This window comes from Perissodus microlepis, chromosome 22, assembly GCF_051167445.1.
Source record: "Perissodus microlepis isolate ML-2025 ecotype Zambia chromosome 22, ASM5116744v1, whole genome shotgun sequence".
NCBI classification, from domain to species: domain Eukaryota; kingdom Metazoa; phylum Chordata; class Actinopteri; order Cichliformes; family Cichlidae; genus Perissodus; species Perissodus microlepis.
In genome coordinates, this window is record NC_140481.1 from 6,361,345 (window position 1) to 6,379,515 (window position 18,171).

The 18,171-nt window shown below is 40.2% G+C and overlaps 1 protein-coding gene across 2 annotated transcripts in view; it reads left to right on the forward strand.

The window, feature by feature from the left end:
* slc66a2 (solute carrier family 66 member 2) overlaps positions 1-18,171 on the forward strand; it is a 47,890-nt gene that overhangs the window by 13,612 nt on the left and 16,107 nt on the right. For both annotated transcript variants that reach the window (XM_084920185.1, XM_084920186.1), the window contains one exon: positions 3,015-3,231. In XM_084920185.1, the coding sequence (XP_084776311.1) occupies positions 3,015-3,231 (217 nt within the window). The remainder of the gene's footprint in view (positions 1-3,014; positions 3,232-18,171) is intronic.

Consider the following 18,171-nt stretch of genomic DNA (forward strand, 5'->3'; position numbering starts at 1 on the left):
CACTTATTTTTTGGCTAAGTCCACACACAAATCTTTTTTACGCACAAACAAATGCTTTTTACGCATACAAATCTTTTTTACACACACACAAATTCTTTTTACATATACAAATCCTGATTTACAAGTACAAAACTGATTTACAAGTACAAAATATTTATGACCACAATTTGAGCCCATACTGGCACCCATTGTTTTCATTACCTGCAGTCACATGTGGTTCCTACCATATATTCAGTTTTGTACTTGGTGTGATGGCTTTAGCTCTAGGTTGGTGTTGAACGATGTTTGATTGCCCTTCATCACTTCTGACTATATTTGGCTGTTATCACAGAGTGCCAGCCTGGTGCTGGCTGGCCCAGATTCATAGTCCTTTGGCTCAGCTGCAAGCAGGGCTTCACAACCACACCAGATATCTACGCCTGCAGTATAAACACTGCTTTAGAGCACACATAACAGCTGTCTGTGGGTATTCTTAATTAAACTCAGAACAGGAGTAAGTACATGCTCCAGCGTACCACTGAAAGCTCCACTTTCCTTTTGTTCAATACTATATTGTGTTACCATCTTGGATACTGATTTTTTTTTTTCCATGGTTATTATCTTAGTGTGTGCTGGATTGGCAGGCTACGACCTGCTTTAAATGGCTCTTTGAGAATTCAATTACATTTGTTGTATTTGTTTAGCTTTGCTTTCAAAGAGATACAATTGAATTGGCTCAGTTTTAAAGAGCTGGGTTTCTGGCACAGTTTCGTAAATATATGTGGAAATGCCATCGAAATGTCAGAATCGGTTGCCATTAATTCTGTAATGAAACAACCATCCATTCACTCTTAAACTCAAATGTCATAAACATTTCCACTCTTTTACTTCAGATTTTATCAAGTCTGTGTGAAATTTAAAAAAAAAAAAAAAAAAAGAAAGGGATTGTCCAATTCAGGCATTTAGCTAAACAATGGTCGGCATTTGGTATTGTTTTCTGTTTTTCTTCTGCAGTTCATAGGCTTTTCTCAGGAGGCCTATACAGGCCTATGCAGTTGGCCTTCTTGGAGCACTTAGATGTGCCACTTAGATAAGCAAAGCCTCATTTAGATATGATTAAGTAAATCAGCTCGATTACATTTGTTGCTTGTAGAAATTGCATTTGAGATGCAGCAGTGGGAGTTCAGCCATGATTAGACTTTCATGGTTAAAGCTTTCACTCTCCTAATTTTTTACTTGTGTTGTGGTTTCACTGCCTTAATACCATAAAGATATATCGCATGTGTTTAGTCATCAAAGACTTTATAGGCAAAGTTGAATTAATGTCACCGTTTCCTTCAGGTAAAGTTGAGTCTTAGGCGATGAAGCCAGGAGACATAACAGTGTGATTAGTATTGGCTTGTTTGCTTATTACAGGAAGACAGTGCTGCTGTGATCAGATTCTTTACCTAATAATTACACACATAAGAATGCACATGAGAGGCATTGGGACTGATAACAGGGTTTAAATCATTCATCAGTGTCTCTATTCCCATTCATCCCATTACTACAACGGAAAAGAAACATAACCTCGGCTGACCGTCACACACTCCTTTCACAGTTTTTCACTACGTTCTCTCTTCCTCCCCCCCATCCACTCATCAAGACCACAAGTAAAATGTTTCTGTTTTACAAGAATCTTAATGAGAACTGATTCCAGTGGGGCCCGGCTCAGATATTTGTTGCATGGTAACATGGTGTGTGTTCTGATTATGAGAAGGGAATTGTGACATATTAAATTTTGTAGTTATTTAATTAAATAAAAAATGACAGCAGTAGTTTGTTTGATTTTATCAACTTGAGGCTTCAATAAATAAATAAATAAAATCAGAGAGGATTAGTAGATGATCCCTTGTCTCCAGTGCTGGAAAACAAGAAAAAAATAAAAAATAAAAATTGGCACCACAAAATTGCTTTTGTGACTATTAAACGATGACTCGAACATCATTTCCAAATGGTAATGAGCATTTGGGATTTTAATTATGAATGTTAAAATTCTGCCCTACCTATAAGAAAAATACACCTTCTACACAAGAAATATTACAACTTAATGTGCAGATTACTAGAAGGTTTGCAGAGCTCATCCACTGAGGATGAAGCTTTTTTGAATTAAATTACAAGTTACAAGAACATTTACCCCAAATGCAACGATTTAATGACGTATTCTGGGGTACTGTTTTCAGAATTTTGGCAATAAAAAAATATCCTAACAGAGTAAATCCAATTGAATTCACCTGATTAGGGTCATGTATTTACATTTCATTTAATTACGTCAGATGAAAGTGTCTCCACAGTAAAAGAAGGCAATGTCTTCCTGGTTAGGGGCTAATTTAACTCCATCTGATTAGGTGTAGGTATTTTAACTCACCTGGTTAGGCTTAGGCACTTAGCAATTAGGATCAACCCAGTGGTTCCAGTGGTGACCATTGGCGGCATGGTGGTGCGTTGAACAGCATTTCCTGGTTAAATCACTGACTCGGGCCTTTTGCATGGAGTTTGCATTAATCTATATGTTGATGTGAGATAAATAATGAGCTTGAAGTGTACAGAATAAAGCACTGCATCAATGCATAGTTAAATGTGGCCAATAGTCTGAAGGACTTTGAGTATTCAGTAAAGCTGCATCAAAACATGGAGGATTGCTTATCACAGATCACTGTGAAGCCTGAGGGTTGGTCAGTAGTGAACATTCCAGGAGCCAGTTATCTGGGAAACCATCGAATGTTTTTATTGGCCTGTCAGATGTCAGTCACTGGTATCGTGTGTGCTCATTGGTTGCCAGCATAATTTTTTAAAATCGTAATCACATGAATTTACTGACTTTCTATAGTCTCTGGTTTTAACGGATGCAGCTTAAGATTGGAAAAGCAGTATATAAATAAAAGTGCCTTCCATAGTTGGGATTAGACCATTAGGAACCATTTTTTTTAAATGAATTTTTTTAGAAGAATGATTTTTAAACTCATTTCTGTGTCTCTCATGTTATGCACCTTTAGATTTTGACTGGAACTACTTCTGGTCATGGAGTCGTTTTGTGGACTATGTGCAGTGCGTGCTGGCCTTCACTCTGGTGGCAGCGTACATCACCTACCTCCTCCTGGACTCGGTTTTGTTCGTGGAGACTTTGGGATTCCTGGCAGTCTTCACCGAAGCAATGCTGGGTACACCGCAGCTCTACTGCAACTATCAGAACAAATCCACAGAAGGCATGAGGTACATCTGCCATTTTCATAAAGAATCCACTTTATGTATTCAGTCATGAGGGGATGCAATGGATAAAAACTTGGATCTTGAAAGCAGACTCAAAGCAAGCATTGTGGGAATATTTAGATTAGAAGAAAGGCAGATGAAAGCAGTACTGAACTCTTAGATCTTTTTACCAATTGTATCAGCAATGACCTTCTAGAGCTCAGTCAAAGTGCTTGTGAAGATTTTATTAAGATTGGTATTCTCATATATACATCCCAGTGACTGAGCCCTACCAAAACACAAAGCAGGCCAGTTATTAGACGATACATATGTGCTCTGCTGTTTTGGCGTTGAGCTCAGATGACAAGTTGAGGTATCTCCACGTGTTTTTTGGTCAAATTCCTGAGCAAAAAGCTTTGTTTGTGGAGAAACCAAAGAGTATCTAACAGCATTTGGAGGGCTTGGAAGTCATTTTTTACCCTTACATTGCAATCTGGAGCCGCTACAATACTTGCAGCTAGTTTTATGAATGCTCACCATTCGAAATACTGTAACAAAAAATTATTACACCAGGCAGTGACTTTGAGCCACTGTAACACCCTTATTCTTTTCTTCTTCTGACGTTCTGTTGTAAATTTGCTGCTGTGTGTGAGATTATTATCCTGTTGCATGAGATGACCTCACATTTGACTCTAGAATACTTTGGTAGACAGCCCAAATCATCACACTTCCACCACCGTGCTTGACAGTGGGTATGAGGTGTTTGCGCTGATGTGCTGTGTTTGGTTTTCGACAAACGTGCTACAGTGCATTATGGTCAGACATCTCAACTTTGATCTTGTCTATAAAAGGAACATTTTTCCAGATGTCTTGTAGTTTGTTCATTGCAAATTTGGGGCGATTTATGTTTTTTAAAGATCTTTGTTACAAATAAGCTGCAACCATTAAGCTTGTTCATGATATAATTAGCCTGTTGTTTAATTACTTGTTGCTTAGACATATAAAACAGCCAGCAAGAGTTTGTAAAACAAATGTACTTCAAAAATAGAAAAAAGGAATTAATCTTAAAAACTACTGAACCCATCAGTTGCTCAGCTGACACTGGTCTATTTATGTATGCAAGCCTGCAATTTTCAACAACACTGTCATCATGAAAGACACATTGATCCGGGCGACTTCTTAGCTTGTTATTGGTGGTGCAAATCTAAATGGAAAAAACATCCCAGAAGGTATGCAGTTCTCAGGAAAGCACCCTAATTGGCAGTTCCCGCTAGAGGGTCCCAAGAAATCTTTTGTCCAAAAATGCAGTATGACACTGTGAAAGTTAAGCCACGCCCCCAAATTCAATTGACAGATGTGTCCTGCAGGGACCTGATTTTAACTGGATAACAAACATTTGACCCAAATGTTCTCACCACTAAAATTTCAAAAGTTCTGACATGGCGTAAAGGTTCAAATCTCTCATCTTAGAATGGAAACAAGGAACCTTACACACTGTATTCCTATTCATTTTAGTTGTTTATCAGACTGTATTAATGTTAGACTACAACCCCCCCCCAAAATCAGAAGATGGGAGATAATAAGACCCAAACTTAGAAAAGGATAGACTCAGTCTGCAGGCTTCTTAGAGAAGTTTGCCACTATAATCAACTTTAAATGCAGAATGGTTATTGGCCACCACGCTCTTATTTTCATCAACTATTTAGGTCTTCAGTGTAATTTATCCAGAGTCAGCCCAATGAAAATGAAAACAGATTTAGTCCTGTCCTCGATTAATGATACTGTCTTTGCCCTGTTAAATAATGTTTCTTTTGTGAGTGCCGCTTCCATCACAGACAGCTCTGTGGCTGTACAGCAGCACACCGTAATGATTCCAGATGATATTGTCGCACATGTGATCATTAACACTGACACATGCTTATTAAGTATCTCTGGCACCTGAAGTAAGAGCACGGCTCACAGCAACCATGTGTTAATTCAGCCTGACAATTGGCTATCTGAAGTTTTGCCTGAGAATCAATATGGTAATGAAGTATTCTGTTTCCCCACGTCAATTGCTAATGTGTCATTTAGGCTTATTAATGAAGATCTGCATCAAGCCTCAGGCTGTAATTAGAGACTGTGATATAATATTGATTTTTGAAAGCATATACAGTTTCAGAATTGGCCCTAGCAGCTCTCTGAGCAGTAGCCAAGCCCTGGTAACTGCTTTTTGGAATTGTATACTTTGTTACAGTAATTGCAGGCATGGATTTAAAAAGAACCCACAGAGAATCAATATGATTAAACTAGATTTAGATAAAGATGTTTAAGTTGCTAAAAGTACTTGATGATGTCCATATGAAAAGACTTGTTCATCTGAGATTGTTTACAGAACATGCAATAAAAAGCTTTCTCACAGTGTGTGTCCTGCCTTAGAGCAGAACCCCCTCACACACACACACACACACACATATACCCTCCTCTCTGCTGGTTGACTTTCTGCGGCAGACAGATAACAGAGCTCCAGCAGGGCTGCCTGTCCACTTAACCGGCCATGACAGCTCCCACGCTGGGCCTTTCCATACCCTCTCTGTCCAATGCCTTATTTATTTTTGATTTCCTTATATTTTCTGCCCACCCGACACTCTCTCCACCACCAACATTGTCCTTTAAGCTCTCTGCACTGTGTGATTGCTGAAGGACCCCACACTTATATTGCTAAATCTGGTGCATTTTGTGATTTTTGTGTGTTTAGAAAGTGTTTCTTACTTTTTTGCTAGGTTCCTCTTCCCCTGACAAAGTTAGCTGTTTTCTACACTGCATTTCGACAAACTTGTAGGCAAAGGTTGTAAACGTTCTTTTGGGTCAGGGCAGGCATAATGGTATCTCTATGGTGCATTGGAGACTGTCTGTGCTCTCAGTTGTACTCTGTAAAATGTATTTTAGATGCTCTAAAGGAATATGTTGGTTTTTGTGCTGCTTTTATGACTGAGTTTCTTGTTCTGGCCTGTAGAAAAGAATTTTATTCTTCTGAAGTACTGACAGCACACAGAAATGTTTGTCATTGATGTTGATAGGAAGAACCATATATGCTGCTGTCAAAACAGCAGGAAGAATTTTTTGTGGGAAAATACATCATGATGGAATTACAGGCAAATAGCCAACAGCCGTTTTAATCATAGATTTAATCTGGCTGTACGACGTGTTCCACTGTCTGTATTTACAAAAAGATTGCAATGGCAAGAAGTGGGAACTCTCTTTTACGCAGTCTTGTCATTGCAGTTGCTGATTTTTGTGACTCACCGTGTTGCTTATGAATTTCTAGGAGTTTCTTTCTCATCTTGATTCATTTAATTCATAGGTGTCAAACTCTGGCCCGCGGGCCAAATTTGGCCCGCAGCCTAATTACATTTGGCCCGCGAAGCCATGCCAAATTACTATTAGAGCTGGCCTACTGGTATTATACAGCTAATATATATATCTAGTAGTATTAGGCTTTGCTTGTTCCATATTCAGTTTTTCAGCAAAACTTGTTTGAGTCCATAACAAAAGATTCATTCTTATATCTGGAGGAAGATTTTTTTTTCCAATAAATATTAACGTTAGCCCGCGACTTTGTTCCAGTTTTGAATTTTGGCCCACTGTGTATTTGAGTTTGACACCCCTGATTTAATTAAACTCGGCCCTTTATGTTACACACTGTTATGGCCCGTCTAGGGGTGGCCAGATCACAACATAAGGGTGATCCATCCTCGTCAGACCCCGAGCAGCCACATCACACAATTGGTAAAGTTTAATAATGATTTATTTACAATATGTTGATTCATTAGGTTATTTGACACAAAAGAAGAGCTGGTTATTCAATTCAATTCAATTCAATTTTATTTATATAGCGCCAAATCACAACAAAAGTCGCCTCAAGGCGCTTCATAGATACAGAGAAAAACCCAACAATCATATGACCCCCTATGAGCAAGCACTTTGGCGACAGTGGGAAGGAAAAACTCCCTTTTAACAGGAAGAAACCTCCGGCAGAACCAGGCTCAGGGGGGGGCGGCCATCTGCTGCGACCGGTTGGGGTGAGAGAAGGAAGACAGGATAAAAGACATGCTGTGGAAGAGAGACAGAGGTTAATAACAGATATGATTCAATGCAGAGAGGTCTATTAATACATAGTGAGTGAGAAAGGTGACTGGAAAGGAAAAACTCAATGCATCTTGGGAATCCCCCGGCAGCCTACGTCTATTGCAGCATAACTAAGGGAGGATTCAGGGTCACCTGGTCCAGCCCTAACTATATGCTTTAGCAAAAAGGAAAGTTTTAAGCCTAATCTTAAAAGTAGAGATAGTTTCTGTCTCCCGAATCCAAACTGGAAGCTGGTTCCACAGAAGAGGGGCCTGTAAACTGAAGGCTCTGCCTCCCATTCTACTTTTAAATACTCTAGGAACAACAAGTAGGCCTGCAGAGCGAGAGCGAAGTGCTCTAATAGGGTGATATGGTACTACAAGGTCATTAAGATAAGATGGGGCCTGATTATTTAAGACCTTGTATGTGAGGAGCAGGATTTTGAATTCAATTCTGGATTTAACAGGAAGCCAATGAAGGGAAGCCAAAACAGGAGAAATATGCTCTCTCCTTCTAGTCCCTGTCAGTACTCTTGCTGCAGCATTTTGGATTAGCTGAAGGCTTTTCAGTGAGTTTTTTGGACATCCTGATAATAATGAATTACAGTAGTCCAGCCTGGAAGTAATAAATGCATGAACTAGTTTTTCAGCGTCACTCTGAGACAGGATATTTCTAATTTTAGAGATGTTGCGCAAATGGAAGAAAGCAGTCTTACATATTTGTTTAATATGTGCGTTGAAGGACATGTCCTGGTCAAAAATGACTCCAAGGTTCCTCACAGCGTTACTGGAGGCCAAGGTAATGCCATCCAGAGTATGAATCTGGTTAGATACCATATTTCTAAGATTTTCAGGGCCGAGTACAATAACCTCAGTTTTATCTGAATTAAGAAGCAGAAAGTTAGCGGCCATCCAGGTCTTTATGTCTTTAAGACATTCCTGCAGTTTAACTAATTGGTGTGTGTTATCTGGCTTCATGGACAGATAGAGCTGGGTGTCATCGGCATAGCAGTGAAAATGTATGCTATGTCTTCTAATGATGCTGCCTAAGGGAAGCATGTATAATGTAAACAGAATTGGTCCTAGCACTGAACCCTGTGGAACTCCATAATTAACCTCAGTGTGTGAAGAGGACTCTCCATTTACATGCACAAATTGGAGTCTATTAGATAGATATGATACAAACCACTGCAGTGCAGTACCTGTAATACCTACAGCATGTTCTAATCGCTCTAATAGGATATTATGGTCGACAGTATCGAACGCTGCACTGAGGTCTAGCAGGACAAGCACAGAGATGAGTCCACTGTCAGAGGCCATAAGAAGATCATTTGTAACCTTCACTAAAGCTGTTTCTGTGCTGTGATGAGCTCTGAAACCTGACTGAAACTCTTCAAATAAACCATTCCTCTGCAGATGATCTGTTAGCTGTTTGACAACTACTCTTTCAAGGATTTTTGATATGAAAGGAAGGTTGGAGATTGGCCTATAATTAGCTAAGACTGCTGGGTCTAGAGATGGCTTTTTGAGTAAAGGTTTAACCACAGCCAGCTTGAAGGCCTGTGGTACATAGCCGACCATTAGAGATAGGTTGATCATATTTAAGATCGAAGAATTAATCAATGGCAGGACTTCTTTGAGCAGTTTTGTAGGAATGGGGTCTAAAAGACACGTTGATGGTTTGGAGGAAGTAATTATTGAAGTTAACTCAGAAAGATCAATTGGAGAAAAAGAGTCTAACTTAACATCAATGGTACTAAGAGTAGCTGTAGATAATATTACATCTGTGGGATGATTACTGGTAATTTTTTCTCTAATGATAAAAATTTTATTTGTGAAGAAGTTCATGAAGTCATTACTAGTTAACGTTAAAGGGATGGTTGGCTCAACAGAGCTCTGACTCTTTGTCAGCCTGGCTACAGTGCTGAAGAGAAACCTGGGGTTGTTCTTATTTTCTTCAATCAGTGATGAAGGGAGGGCTTTCTTATAAAGCAGCAAACTATTTCTCCAGGCTAAATGATGATCCTCTAAATTTGTGACACGCCATTTCCTCTCCAGATTACGAGTCATCTGCTTTAGGGTACGTGTTTGAGAATTATACCACGGAGTCAGGTACTTCTGATTAGAGACCTTAGTTTTCACTGGAGCTACAGTATCCAGAGTCGTACGTAGTGAGGAGGTGAAATTATTAACAAGATAATCGACCTCTGTTGGGGTAGCGTTCAGATAGCTGCTCTGCTCTGTGTTGGTACAGGGCATTGAAGATGATAACAGTGGGTGGATTATATTCTTAAACTTAGTTACAGCGCTTTCAGAAAGACATCTACTTTGATAAAATCTACTCTCCACCGCTGTGTAATCAATTATTGTAAATGTAAATGTTATCAGGAAATGATCAGACAGGAGAGGGTTTTCAGGAAACACTGTTAAATGTTCAGTTTCTATGCCATATGTTAAAACAAGATCTAGAGTGTGATTAAAGTGGTGGGTGGGTTCTTTTACATTTTGAGAGAAGCCAATTGAGTCTAATAACAGACTAAATGCCATGTTGAGGCTGTCATTTTTAGCATCTACATGGATGTTAAAATCACCCACAATAATTATTTTATTTGAGCTCAGAACTAAATTAGATATAAAGTCTGAGAAATCAGACAGAAACTCTGTGTAAGGCCCAGGTGGACGATAGATGATAACAAGTAAGACTGGTTTCTGAGTTTCACAGCTGGGGTGGACAATGTTAAGCATCAGGCTTTCAAATGAATTAAAAGTCTGTCTTGGTCTTTCATTAATTAATAGGCTGGTGTGAAAAATTGCTGCCACACCGCCCCCTCGGCCTGTGCTTCGAGGTTTCTGGTAGTTAGAATGACTCGGGGGTGTTGATTCATTTAAACTAACATAATCATCCTGCTGCAACCAGGTTTCTGTAAGGCAGAGTAAATCAATTTGTTGATCAATTATTAAGTCATGTACTAACAGAGACTTGGAGGAGAGAGACCTAATATTTAATAATCCACATTTCACTGTTTTACTCTTTGGTTCAGATGTGGATACTGTATTGTTCTTTCTTTTTGATTGTTTATGTTTAAGTTGTTTGTTGCTGGTTTTTAGTTTGTTTTTTGTCTTTTTGGAAGCTGACACAGTCTCTATGGAGATGGGTTTTTGGAGGGGTAGCAGGAGGAGAGAAGCTGCAGAGAGGCGTGTAAGACTGCAACTCTGCTTCCTGGTCCCAACTCTGGATAGTCATATTTTGGGGGTTTTAATAAATTTGTCCATATTTCTAGAAATGAGAGCTGCTCCATCCAAAGTGGGATGGATGCCGTCTCTCCTAACAAGACCAGGTTTCCTCCAGAAGGTTTGCCAATTATCTATGAAGCCCACATCGTTTCTGGGACACCACTCAGACAGCCAGCAATTTAAGGAGAACATGCGGCTAAACATGTCACTCCTGGTCTGATTGGGGAGGGGACCAGAGAAAACTACAGAGTCCGACATTGTTTTAGCAAAGTTGCACACCGATTCAATATTGATTTTAGTGACCTCCGATTGGCGTAACCGGGTGTCATTACTGCCGACATGAATTATGATTTTACTGAATTTACGTTTACCCTTAGCCAGCAGTTTTAAATTTCCTTCAATGTCGCCTGCTCTGGCCCCTGGAAGACAATTGACTATGGTTGCCGGTGTCTCTAGCTTCACATGTCTGAGAACAGAATCACCAATTACCAGAGTTTGACCCCCGGCGGGTGTGTCACCGAGTGGGGAAAAACGGTTAGACACATGAACGGGTTGGTGGTGTACCTGGGGCTTCTGTTTAGGACTATGCTTCCTCCTCACCGTGACCCAGCCGCCCTCTTTCCCCAGCTGCTTGGGGTCTGCCGGGGAACAGCTAGCGGGGCCTACGCTATCTTCGGCTGCACCAGCTACAGGGGCCTGGCTAGCTACGGGTGAATGAAGGGTGCGAAGCCGAGTCTCCAATTCAGTAATCCTGGCCTCCAGAGCTGCAAATATGCTACATTTGTTACAGATATCATTACTGCTAAAGGAGGCCGAGGAGTAACTAAACATCTGACACAATGAGCAAGAAAGTGCAGGAGGGACAGGTGAAGTAGCCATGGTGCTAACGAGTCGGCTACGAGCTAAGCTAAGCTAGCGAAACAGTACAGAGACAGTGAGTGAATACTTTGGCTATAAATTAGGTAGTGAGTACACAGAAAGTGTGCTTCGGATGAAGCACGTGAAGATTATACTATGAAAGAAGAATGTATTTAAAAGTTGTTAATTAAATTGCTAAGCAAATAAGCTACTCAGAAACACCACTGTGTTTGAGCAGGAACAGGAAGTGATACTCTACCGCAGAGCGAGCGAACACCAAGTGACAGCCAAACTGAAGTATCTGGTGTGATAGTTTACTCTCGATTGACATATTTGTTATATTATTGCATTATTAGCATTTTCCATCCATCCACCTTCTTCTGGTTATCCGAGGTTGGGTCGCGTCGCGTGGCCAATATAGCTTCGGGGTGGACCTAACGCCAAAACAACAAACAAAAGGAGCCTATCTCGAGGATTTACCAGACTTAACTAACCAAAAGAATCAAACTAAATGAAAGCAACTTGCCTCCCTAACGACGAAAAACAGGAGAAAACTATAATCAAACAAAAAGGCAGTCCACCCCTACATGCTCCTGTACTCCTGGTCTGCTGGTTGGAATGAGGCGAGGATGAATGACTGGCCGTCCATGGTGGTGTCATCATATGAGCCATCTCCAGCTGGTTAGCCAATCCGTATGATCCTTCTTCTGGATCCACCAATCACGGAGAAGTACCTGTACACTGAGATTTGCATATTAAACAGCATTACACCAGGAGTTGTAACACACATAGTCATGTGACAAAGAACATTTATTCTGAGCTCTGTACAGCCCTGCGAAGAAGTAAGTACACTCTTACTACTTCCTTAGGAATTAAGAGGGCAGATGCATGTTAACACAATGCTACAATCTCACCAGGAGTGGTTATCCAAGAAAAATGACTCCAAGATCACATCAGAGGAAAAAAAAACAAAAAAAAACAAGTGCTATACCTTAGCATGTTAAATTTTAGGTTTATACCTTGTTAGATACCAGGTATGAGCTGTCAAACAAGTGACCAGTTCAGATGTTGTGGGTAGAAAGAAAGCCTAACTACAGAGGTACTGTAAGCACTACTGTAAGCCGCAATAGTGTAGATAGCTAGACTTCGAAGATAAAGTAAATTTTTGTTGTCTTATATTGTGGATTAATGCTTTGCAGTAAAACTAACCAAAGTCTCCCCCCCCACCCATTGCAGCAGATGGCTGCCTTTCCCTTTGTCCTAGTTTTGCTCGAGGTTTCTTCCTGTTAAAAGGGAGTTATTCCTTCCCACTGTCACGATTACCTATAAAGTGCCTGTACATAGGGAATGACGACTCTTACTTTGAGATTAATAAAATGGAACTGAATTAAACATCAGTTTCATTAGGTTAAAGTTTTTCACTTTAACCACATTACCTTGCCATGACAACAGATTCCTTTTTATTTTCTGCTGTGTACAGTCAGTTCAGTGAGTAATCGTATAGGATCTTTGTCGCTGCATCTGCATCTAACTAACCACCATTATGTTTTCATGGGATCACAAGTTATTGAATAATTAACCGATTAAGGTAAATAGTAGGGGTGCAATGATACACAAAATTCACAGTTCGGTTCGATACTTTGGTGTCACGGTTCGATATTTTTTCGATACAAAAAAATGTTCATGCTTTTTTAATCTGTCATTTATGGAGCCCCGCAGGGGACATGGGAGAAAAAAAAAATTAAGACGGACTTTTGCGAGATCTCGCAAAACAAACTCGGGATCTCGCAAAACAAACTCGGGATCTCGCAAAACAAACTCGCAAAAGTTTTAGCCGCATTCTTCGGACGCCGGCTCGAAGCCGACCGGGAGGTCGAGGCACGATGTGCCGGGAAAGCGGTGTTCCTCCCGGCTGTAGTAGGTCTCGACCTCCCGTTAGCTTCGAGCTAACGGGAAGAATGCGGCTAAAACTTTTGCGAGATCTTGCAAAAGTTTTGCGAGATCCCGAGTTTGTTTTGCGAGAGCTCGCAAAAGTTTTGCGAGAGCCCGAGTTTGTTTTGCGAGATCTCGCAAAAGTTTTGCGAGATCCCGAGTTTGTTTTGCGAGAGCTCGCAAAAGTTTTGCGAGATCCCGAGTTTGTTTTGCGAGATCTCGCAAAAGTTTTGCGAGATCTCACAAAAGTCCGTCTTAATTTTTTTTCCTCCCATGTCCCCTCCGGGGCTCCATAGTCATTTATTAAAATTATAAATATATATTTTAACTCAAAAGTACAGTTTTTAAATTTAATGTTGCTGAAATAACAAAGTAATAAAAAAATAAATCTATCTGATCGAGAAATCACTCATCTTTGGAAAAGAGAGTTTATTACAGAGAAATGGCTCTTTCCAAAATAAAAGCTATACTTTTCTATACGCTTCTTCTGCGCTGTATTCTCAGCAGCATATTAAACATATCAGGTCCCCATAAGGAGAATCATGTGCTAACGGCTGTCTAAATGACTCGGGTAAAGTTTGTAGCATGCGTGCTTGTTGTTTTTGTCTGCTTCCACTTGTCTTTGCACTAGGATGATGTCGGAGTAAATGTGCAATCATATTCGTTGTGTTCCCACTAGTGCTGTCAGCGTTAATCTGAAATTACGTTAACGCCACAACACGGCAAATCTCCGTTAACGAGCTACCGCGGATCACCCCGTGCGTGGGGCTGGACGGGGTCAACACGTTAACGAGCAAACTGCGCTAACGCACTAGATCCCACCCATGTAATTGAGCATTGCGTGGCACATCTGACATACTGTTTTACTTTTGTCCATGACGCGCTTACCTTCAGGGTCATACTTCACATGAAAACCAAGATAGTTCCAAAGGCCAGATCTGAATGAGCGTGGGGGAGGTTCAATTTGCCATGTTGCAAGGAGTGTCGCTACCCGATCCGTACCGGAAACCCAATCGGTACCCCGCATGCGCAAATCTTACGTCACTTCCTCTCTTTGCCAACTTTGCGACATTCAATATATTTTAACGACACGGTTAGCGCCCAGTTAGCTCTTAGCATTTCTCAACAGCTCTGCCTCCTTTTCGTCTACCGGGACATTTAAAAAATGGATAATCCGTATCCGCAACAAATTTTTGCTTTTCTCCTCAACAGATAGCGTCCCCCGATTGAACAACAGCGCCGTAAAATAAGAAGAATGGTGCCTAATGACAGAGTTAATAATACAGACTTTGTAATATGTCACGTGAAGATTCAGCAGCCAGATGAAGTGTTTACTGGCAATTGACAGTGATAGCGGACATCATCATCACTATTCCAACAATCCTCTCCACACAGACAAGCATAAACACACTCGACTATCACTAAATCAAATTTAACACACGTTTGTAATGACGCTAATTCAGTTTACAATAGGGTTCATTCGCTCAGTCAGCAGGTGGTGGTATCCTCGTACACTGGGGAGTAAACTGCCATTAAACGAACAGAAGAAGAAGAAAACCCCTGCACATGCGCGGTACGGATCGGGTAGACCCGATTTGTACGGTCCGACTTTGCACATGCGCAGTAAGGATCGGGAGTCCAGATCTGTCACTATCTTTTTATTTTTTTGTTTTTGTCTACATTATATTAAATGTTTCATTATCGGAAACATTTTAAGAGATACTTGTTATTCTTAACATCTTAACAGATACTCTGACCTGTAACTATCATAAAATGCTTCGACCGGAAATAGACACCTTTCGCGCATGCAGGGTACCGATCGAGTTTCCGGTACGGATCGGGTGTCTTGCTAGCTTGCGCTGCGCTCAGTGGATCTGCGCTCAACAGTGCAGCCTAGGCGAAGTAGTCGAACGCAGATCCACTGAGCTCTCAACACAGACAGCATCGTCAGAAGAAAAGTTGATAAAATAAATTAAAAATGTTGTATTGTTCGATACATATGCGTACCGAACCGAAAGCACTGTATCAAACGGTTCAATATCGATACGAGTATCGTTGCACCCCTAGTAAATAGCCACATGTGGTCTGCTTTTGTGTAACTTTCAGGAATATTACGGAGATGAAAGGGCTGGAGCTGTTTCCAGGTGTTTCATTTTCATTTGGCAGATGTTCATCGGCATACAGTATATAGTCCAAAAAAGTTTCAATACAAGTAAAAGGAAAGTCATCATTAGGCTGAAAAAACAAGAACAAATCGGAGAAAGTAATCTTGATCAAATTAACAAACTGGTACATTCTTAAAAAGAAATAATGCACAGGCAAACTCCATTACACGAAAAGGTCCAGAAACGGTAAACTAAGGTGAAGAGCTAACGGAGTAAGAACGCTGGGGGAGGCAGGCATAACACTGTCAAAGTTTAGTATCAAGAGACACCTTCATGAATGTATATGAACAGTGTTTAACTCGGTATCTGTCATTCCATGTCAAATTAGAAAAACTGGAAAAGTTCCCACTAGATAAAATAACCTTTGCATTTTTAATAAAAAAGTAGAAGAAGCTACTTTCAGCGCTCCCTTATCTACAAGGACTCCATAATAGCTGGAGCAATCCTTCAAGAACCAAGTTTACATGGAAGACGGTGCCAACTTCTAATAATAATGTCAGTTTATGTGTTTAAATTTAAAGAAATATATTAAAGATATATGCAGACAAATATTTTTTTCTCCATGAAGCTCAAACTCCAACCATATCTGTTAACCCATTCAATTACATTATATTTATATAGCACCAAATCACAACAACGATCTCCTGCAGGCACTTTATACTGGTATAGATGCTACAACAATACAATTCCAAGCATCATAAGAAACGAAATCTCATTTTGACCATCGAGATCATGGAGTGTATCATAGTTTCAGTAACAACGCTGGCAGTATTTAACATCAGTGATGTAGAGTAAACAAAAAGCACTGGTGCCCAGGATGTTGTTCTCACTAGAGAAAACTTCAAAAAGTGCATTTTGGTAAACTTTCAAGGTTATATCACCATGTGGGAAACCAGATTATAGGATATGAAAGGTCTCTGCTTTTAGACCAGGCCATATGGCCATATATGATTCTTACTCTGTTAAAAGAATCTATTTATTTGAAAGTTTTACTAACACCAGGAATCAGTATAACTAATTGCTTGTTTGTGTGGGACCAATGGTTATATTAAAGCTTTTTCCACTATTTAGCAGAATTCAATTATTAGTATAAAATATAAACCTGCTAATAAATTGAGATCGTATAGATTAAGCTATATGAAGCAGGGGGAAATTGTCAGTGGCAATGGTGATACAGTCTCATTAGTAGGGCTGCCACAAACGATTATTTTGATAGTCGACTAGTCACAGATTATTTTTGCGATTAGTCGACTAATCAGATCATCATCCATTGGACGTAAAACGTACAGCTTATATAAGAGCAGATGCTGCTGGTGCAATAACTATCATTAGCTTACAGCTTTAAGTTTTTAAGGTATGTGCTAACTAAAAATAAAGACAAGATGATAGTTTATTAAATTTTAATGACATTTGAAGATTGTTTCGGTGAAGTTTAATAAACTCCTTGCTATCTAAAATATAACAGGACACCGGAGTATATTCTTCTGATAATCAGCTGTCTGCTTGATGTTTATTCAGCTGTGTAAAAACTCTAACTTTAATCTCAGCCAAACCGATTTACTCAGGAACAAATAAAATACTACAAAAAGCCAAACAATAACATTTGTAAGTTATCTAAGTGACTTATATATGTTTAACCTGAGTAGCGAAAGACGGCGGTGGGTTTGAAAACGATTTGCCGGGAGTCCGGTGTTCTCACGGGCTCTAGTGAGCCTTGCCCCCGGCTAGCTATCGAGCTAGTGGGTAACAGACGTCTCCGAAAACGTCGGAGCGCTTTTGAAAATATGTGGTGTCTTGATAAACTGAGCAGATATTTGAGGTTTACACAGCTACATTCTCGCCTGAAAATATGTTAAACGTTTATTTTGTGACCCAGAAAGAATAATAAGAGTAATATTAAAACTAACTAGCTGCCGCCATTGTTGGAAACTGAGCTGGGCCGCGCTATGAATTCTGGGACAGAGCTACTTCTTCTTCTTCGGGGTTTAACGGCAGCTGGCATCCTTGTACATGCAGTGCTGCCATCTTCTGTTTCAGTCCGTTATTACACTCTTAAATCCTACTACTTATTCCTGCGTCTTTTGGGATCTTACAAAGCTTCAAACGACGCATCGACTATTAAATCAGTCGTCGACGATTTTGATAGTCGACGTAATCGTGACTAGTCGACTAATCGTGGCAGCCCTACTCATTAGTTCTCAAATGATAAACACAGTGTAGTCCCTGTATCTCTGTTATCCATAGAGTTAGTTCAAATATAGCCAAAAGAACTCCAGCCCCCAGTCAGTGAGAACATGAAGCTTCCTGTTAGTTCTGCTTTTTCTTTTGTTACCCTACTGCACAGTCTGAAGGTAAATCTTCCTCAAAAGGAGGACATTGTCATTTCCAGTCCTGTTTATTGTTTGTCCTCTCCTTCCCGTGAGCACAACCTGTTGAGTCTGGCAGGCTGTTGCTAGGTTACTTACCTCAGCCAACAATCAAGGTAGGTGTGTGTGTGTGTGTGTGTGGTGTGGTGTGGTGTGGTGTGGTGTGGTGTGGTGTCTGTGTGTGTGTGTGTGTTGATATGAAGCAAAAATCTATAAAGGAAGGATGTTGTGTTTTCAATTTACAATTTTCAAGGTTAGAACTCGGCTGCAGTGTTACTATCAGGTTTGTTCTTGTGTTCAGGG